The sequence below is a fragment of the Odontomachus brunneus genome, unplaced genomic scaffold (genome assembly GCF_010583005.1).
Source record: "Odontomachus brunneus isolate Ranch 3 - 2012 unplaced genomic scaffold, Obru_v1 Obru_scaffold_015, whole genome shotgun sequence".
Taxonomy (NCBI): domain Eukaryota; kingdom Metazoa; phylum Arthropoda; class Insecta; order Hymenoptera; family Formicidae; genus Odontomachus; species Odontomachus brunneus.
Window position 1 is genome coordinate 1,564,872 of NW_022639465.1, and position 6,805 is coordinate 1,571,676.

A 6,805-nucleotide genomic window follows, 5' to 3' on the forward strand; every position below is an offset into this window, starting at 1 on the left:
GAGAGAGAGAGAGAGAGAGAGAGAGAGAGAGTGTAACCTGCATGAGAGTCTGGAATCGCGTGAGATGAATCTCTGGTACGAGTGGTTGGTTCGGTTGTTTCGTGTCTTCCTTGACGATGTGATGGTGTTGTCTTCGGCTAGTACAAGAGAAGAATACACGCGAAACGGGAGATAGCGGGGCTGGCGGGATCGCGAGAACAGGACGCTAAGGGAGAAGTTTCATTCGCCGGATGTCGTGTGCGAGGGTGATTATTTAATTAAATAACAGCCGCTTGTGGAGATATTTCGCTCGGTGGTTACATTGTTCTTAAGTGGCGCGAGGAAGCATGTGAGCTAGTTGGCACGGGGAATTTACTTTTATCGCGAAAGCGGAAATTCGCTCGCTTCATTGAGCAGCTAATAGTACTCCAGAGCGTCTAACATTCGAGAGGTTCTTCTGATCGATTCACCGCTGTTGAGTTTTTAGTCGGGGTTTAGAGCCAGGCCGATCGGGTTACATCAAAGACTCTTTGTGGGGTTTTGCCCTCGTCACTCTCCGTTGCGGCACTTTAGGCGAGAGTATTTTTTTCGCTCGTCCCTTGTACGTATACCTTGAATAGGGTGGGAGGGGGACGGACGCAGGGGGAGGCAGGGGCGACTCTTAACTCGCAGCAAACCATAAACAACTCACGAGGGATCCAGCGACACGAACTCGCAAAGTTAACGAAATCAAGTCGTCCTAGTTGCGCGCAAGTTAGCGAGAACAATGTTATCCCTTCGAAGTGTTACCCTCGTTGTAACGATCGAAGGTTGATTGGCGAGCTCTACAAACTTACGCAGTACGTTTAATGCGGATGACTTTGTACCACTGACGTTTACTTTGTAGATCTACTTTTCCGTTTCTTTCATGCGGTCTAAAGTTTCGCATTTTATCGTTACAATTCAGACTTTATTCGCGTGCCGTCTACAAATCGCACTGAGATCTCTCGCGTTTCTCTCACAAGTCTTTTCTAAAGTTTAGACTACCAGACAAATCGTGAATCTTCAATGGAACCTGAAGACCGATATGAGCATGATGTCTTCCTTCTCGTTATAATGACATAAGATGTCTTAAGGGCATCCTGAATATGCTTAGAATTTCCTGAGATACTTTTCAAACGTTTGGACATGTTCAGGATGATTTTAGGATGTATTGCGCTTTTTGGGTAATTAAACCTATTTTATAAATCGTCGACACATTTTAAGGCTCACTATATTGCCGATAATTAGCATGCTTCCTTGGCTACACGCAACATGTTATTCGGGTCATATAGATAGGGGCGGATCTATATGGAGTTCTGTGGATCTATATGGAGATTACAGCAAATTTTAGTCAACTATTTTTCATTTTTTCATGTCACTACATTTTTAATAGACCCTCAGCTTCAGATTAATTTCATTTAGTTAACTTAGTCTGAAAGATCTATTGAAGTCATTTTGTTATTACTGAATCGTCGGGCACGTATTATAGCCGTGCCGATAATTTCTCTCTCTCTTTCTTTCTCTGGCTGATTTTTAAAAACTGCACACCTGCATATGGTTGTTCTCGAAACAATTTGGCTTTATCCCTGAACACCTTTCGTGCGGGACGGCGCGCCACTGCACGGAACAGTCGCGTCTTCGAATCGGGGTTAGCGTGCCAGGTGAACCTCGTTTTCTGGTATTGACCAGGTAGTTGTGGCGCCTTGCGGCGCCCCGTAACACCGCCATCTTTCAACTGTCGGCGGAAACGTGCTAGTGATGACGTTTGTTTCTCTCCTCTCACGGTAGATCAGAAGATAAAAAGTGCGGTATCTCGTACCGTATTGCTAGCTTGTAAGTTTTATCGTATCTTTGAGTGGTCGATGGTAGCAACCGCTCGGTCGCATTTCCGTAAGTGGCCTTGGCGAAAAAGCGGGAAAGGTGGAAGACGCTGTGACCTTCCAACGGAAAGATTGAATGGCGAACGCGAAGGTCTGGCGCGCGCGATCGTGTGTAGGTCGTCACATTCATCTTCCGTGTGACCAAATACAGCGGTTAAAGGCAAACTCAAGCGGAGTAGATTGGCCGATCGCCAACTCGATCAACGGACTGCATTTCCAACCACGTGCTTTGCTCACGTATATAGTCAGCTACAGGCTACTCCGTTTTACTATTAGAAGCATTCTCATCCTTGGTTCATTTCGCGCGACTAAGCGTTTTCTCATTGCCCTTGTCCTCTCCACGTGTAATAATCAGCCGGCGTTGTGCTGCCACCCAGCGGCTCTCGTTCGGACTCGAACGTTTTGGGGATGATGGTTGGAATGGACGGTGGTTGATAGGCGTTATCAGTCGGCATTCATGCGATCTCGACAGGCGATTGATTGACGTATTGTCTTTTCTTCTCAGTTGGGCATATTTTGTTGCGTTCTACAGAAACTTTTTAACAGTGAGAACTTTTTGTTGAGCTGTTGCTCCGACAAAACTCGAGAGTATCGATCGGGAGTTACTTCTCTTGACTTTAGACTTCACCCCCGACAATTGTCGCTGAAATGGAGAGACAAGTAGAATGTAGAAGGTGGTTTTTCAGATTTTGTTTTACATTTGACAAGTTACTTCGACTTGAATTCATGTTAAAAAGGAAACAAAAGCAATTTTCACTTTCAAAATGTGCTTTGAAAATGCACAACAACAGATGTGCGTGTCAACTTCGTCGTTAGTTGTACTGTTAATATTGCTTGAGTGAAAGAGTGAGAGAGTGAAAAAGTGAGTGAGTGAGAGAGAAAGAGAAAGGGAGAGAATGAGAGAAAAAATAGGGAAAACTGTTTTCGGATCAGGTAGTGCGTGCGTGGCTGGGCAGTTAGAATTATTATCGCTGCGATCAGCGTGTCGGCCTGCTCGCACACCTCCTACCGACTAATCGGGGTTATCCCACTGCCCCTGTTCCACTCTGACCCTACCACTACCGCGACTACCCTCCTTGACCACCCCGTCGCGTCGTGTTCGTCGCTCTGCTGGCGTCTCGTGGTCTGCGGTGCTGCCACCAATCGCTTTCTTCGAAAATCAGGAACATGGCGCGCGGGCGCGAAGGGGGTGGCAATTGCAGTGGCAAGTTAGAACCGAAGACAGCGTGTTCGCGCGAATGGATTCAATTGCCGTGTCATCCGGATTTTCCGCGACGCCGGCTTCGCCGTTGACCCAGTGCCCGCGTTCCTTCCTGGAGACCGCGTCATCGACGATCCCGGTGACCGGTGCGAGTGAGGTTGGACTTGTTTACCAACGACCAAGTGTGTTTTCCAGCACTGGGTGAAGTCGCGGTCACGAAGTCGGTGTCAACGGGATCTCCCCGCGTTTTGATCGAGTCACGGCACTGGTGCGCGCGTCAGTTGTTGCTCGCCAGTTCGCTCTATACCTGGCTGATCCACGCTCCTCGATCGGCTTAGTGCGCTGGAAGTCGTCGCCACCACCCTTTTCCCTATTTCTCGTCGCACCTAATATCTCATCGCGCGCCGCGGTGCTGCCACCGCGCGGTGGAAGTAAGGGCGGATCAACGCAGCGGGGTTTGCGGAGGGTGCGTCGCGTCGCATCGAGTGAGTCGGCGTGATCGCGGGACGGAAGTAGGTTCGTGTCCTGACAGCATCTCGCTGTCGTCGTCGTTGTCGTCGTCGTCGTCGTCGTCGCGGTGCACGTTGTTACGCCCTCTCCCCTCCCGCAGTCACGGCCGCGCTGGCACCCTCGCAGTCTCCGGCATTCCTGGCGCTCCTCTTCCCCTCCCAGCTCCTCTTTCTCCACCACTACCTCCTCCTCCTCCTCGTCGGAGGCGCGCGTCTTAACCCCTCCCGGAAGTCGGATGAGTGGCGTATGCGAGTCGGTGTGAAAGGGACAGCCGGATCAGTCAGTAGTTGCGCGTGCATGAGGCCGGGCAAGCCGGCGTGCCGGGTTCCGTCCCGGCTACGCGGCGGCGTGTCCACGGGCCCTTCGTCGTGGTCATCCTCACCGCGCTCGCAGAGCTCCGTGCCGTGGGCCGGTGAGATCCTAGCGGGACCTAGAGCGAGAAGAGTCCTCGTCCGTCGGTCGAACCGCCAGCTGCTGAAGGCTGTGAGCGGAAAAAGGCTGTGCGCGAGATCGTCGGCAGAAGTAGTCACGGAGGTCGGAGAGGTGGAGTCATCGCGGGCGGCGATCATCGCGGGTTTGAATGGGTGGGCCGGGCGCCGGTAGGGTTACCAGGCACGAGCTGAACGCGGTGCCCCAGAGCCACGTCGGTCACGGGGAACGTGTCCTCGTCATTGGCGAGCCGCCAGCATCAGGCTGTCGCTGTCACGCTCCGGAGCGAGCATCCGGCAGTGCCGACCGCCCGTCCGCCCAGCAGCTGCCACCCTCACCGCCGCCGCTCACCTCCCTGCATCTCGACAACAGCAACACCACCGTCTGTGCCGTTATCAGCGGCAACAACAACAACAACGTCAACAACAACAACAACAACACCGCCAATCCGAGTGGCAAAGCTAAGAAGGCGGCCGCCATGTCTTCTCCGCCGAAACATCGCCGGGGCTTCGACCCTAACGACCCGGGGGAATATCACCGCTATCGTCGCGTTAAGACGAAGCAGCGGTGAGTGCATTCACCTGTGATCTATATACATATATATATCGATTGTTTTTTTTCTCGATCCATTGGAAGGCTCTTATTGATGATCGGCTGATATATATATCACGCCTTGATCCACTCCCTCAAGTTCTTCATCTTGATGTACATTTCTTCCTCCTGACTTCTCACCCAGTCGCGTGTGGAACTTGGTCTTTGATGTTTTCTTCTCTTGTTTTCGCATTTACGCGTACCACGAGTCGATCCTTCAAACTGTTTCTCTCTGTAAAACCTTAAATTGCGCCACGCGATAATTCATTGCAAATCTTAATGGTTAAAGTTTACTTCCAGCCTGGATGTGTAATTCATGTAATTACTCAAAGTTTAGTCGAGTACAATTGCTTTCCACTCGCGACTAGTCCTTTCACGAACGTCAAGTCGATCGGGAAACTGTCTGTGCCGAGCGACAGTTGGAACAGTCGAGTTGATGTTCTTCCTCTTCTTTTTTCTTCGTTATTTTTTCTACGCGATCCATCGAGTAAGTGTCGCATCGGGTAACTAACGAAAACGCCACGTTATTGTTGTCACTGGAAAATACAATGAGCTGCGTGTAACTCCTGACTCACGTGTATCGTTAATTTAACGTTATTTCTTATCGATCGATATGTATTGTCACGCGTACGTTCACGTCTCTTTCCCCTTCGTTCACTCGGTGAAATTAATTGTGTAACGAGTATACACGGTTGACATTCTGGTAGGCCCGTTGGCTACGGAGAACTTTCGTGAACGCGATGGATCGCGATGAAGCATGATCAATAACGAAAAGCCGAACCTTGTCCTCTTCTCCGCCAAACCGACTCCTACTCCCACCCTCGCCCTGTCATTTCTCGACATTTTCATCGCCCCTGTCACGCAGCTTCCACTGATGCTGAATGCACAATGTTCACAGAGGCTTTGTATGTCCCACATCGTGTGACCTTCGGCGCCGGACACAGACCTCCCCGAGATCCCCCGACACATCCACCAGCACAAGGCATTATAAAACACACACAAGCTTGCGATGTTCGATGTTGGATCGCTTACTGGTTGTATCCCCGCCGCTACAATGCGACGAAAGTATGAATCACGTGATAATAAAAAAAGATATATCATCATCCCCGAATATATAATGTGTCAATATATCAACCCAGCGTTTTCTTCCCGGAGCATCTTGCGGCATTAGCATGACTTGTGTCGAATTAAGGAGCGCTATATGGACCAATAGATCGAACGTGTGTGAGACCTTGTGCGAATATATATATATATATATATATATATATATATATATATACATAAAATGACTAAACTAAGATATGTACAATATAGATGTGGTGCGATATACACACATATATATTAATACGAAAAAATAAAAGAGATCGTATATAAAATATAAGAACATACGTACGAAAACGAGATGAGATTATCTAACGAGATTATAGGGTTAACTGATTTATATCGTCTCCTTTCGTCCACATCCCTGACCGGTCTGGAAGGAGGGGAGATAAGTCAAGTGTACCCTATACGGATAAATCAAGAATGAAATTACCAAGCGGCACATCATGTGTAAAATCGATCCCCGTGTCTTGACCGGAGCTTGGAATGCGCTGCCAATGCCGTGGAATGGAATGGAATGGAGAGGCTTGCACTTCGGCGAAAAAAAGAGCCAAAAGCTTTCACGCACTGCCGGGCTATCTCGATGTCACGGCGCGTGGCGCTGCGTTTTTCGCGGCGAACGGCCCCATGGAATGCTTTGTTTGATGTGTCAACTTCGAGAGAGATTTTGGCTTCTGCTTGGAAGATATACGAAGGAGCACCTGGAAAATGGAATGAGCGCCATCACCAACTCCCGCCGTTCTCTCTCTCTCTGTATTGTTTTTCTTTTCTTTTTACATTGCTCGTTTCGCGAAAGCATCCCGCCTTCCTTTAGTGAGATTTGTGTTGCGGCTCGCTCGCCAGCGTGCTGACGATTCGTTAAATTATTAATCGAAGGGCCGAGGCGCGCGAGGGAGCAATGCTACGTGTTTCCGCAAATGCATTTCACGCATTGGAAGAAAATTGGAAAATTGTACACGCGTAAAATATGTAAATTAAATTTGCAAAATTGCGTTACATATAAAGTTAGTATATAAACTAAAAAATTGTATACCCAAAATACGTATACAATTTTTTAATTACATATAAAATTGAATATGTACACTGAGAGGGG

At 48.9% G+C, this 6,805-nt stretch overlaps 2 protein-coding genes across 10 annotated transcripts in view; both read left to right on the plus strand.

Annotated features, from left to right (window-relative positions):
* LOC116841440 (probable serine/threonine-protein kinase MARK-A) overlaps positions 1-5,900 on the plus strand; it is a 12,819-nt gene extending 6,919 nt beyond the window's left edge. For both annotated transcript variants that reach the window (XM_032809365.1, XM_032809364.1), the window contains exons 2-3: positions 3,985-4,587; positions 5,510-5,900. In XM_032809365.1, coding sequence (XP_032665256.1) covers positions 4,172-4,587; positions 5,510-5,729 — 636 coding nt within the window. In that variant the 5' untranslated portion in view covers positions 3,985-4,171 and the 3' untranslated portion in view covers positions 5,730-5,900. The remainder of the gene's footprint in view (positions 1-3,984; positions 4,588-5,509) is intronic.
* The window catches only part of LOC116841439 (potassium voltage-gated channel protein Shaker), a 154,862-nt gene that overhangs the window by 49,145 nt on the left and 98,912 nt on the right, over positions 1-6,805 (plus strand). The gene's annotated exons all lie outside the window — the stretch shown is intronic.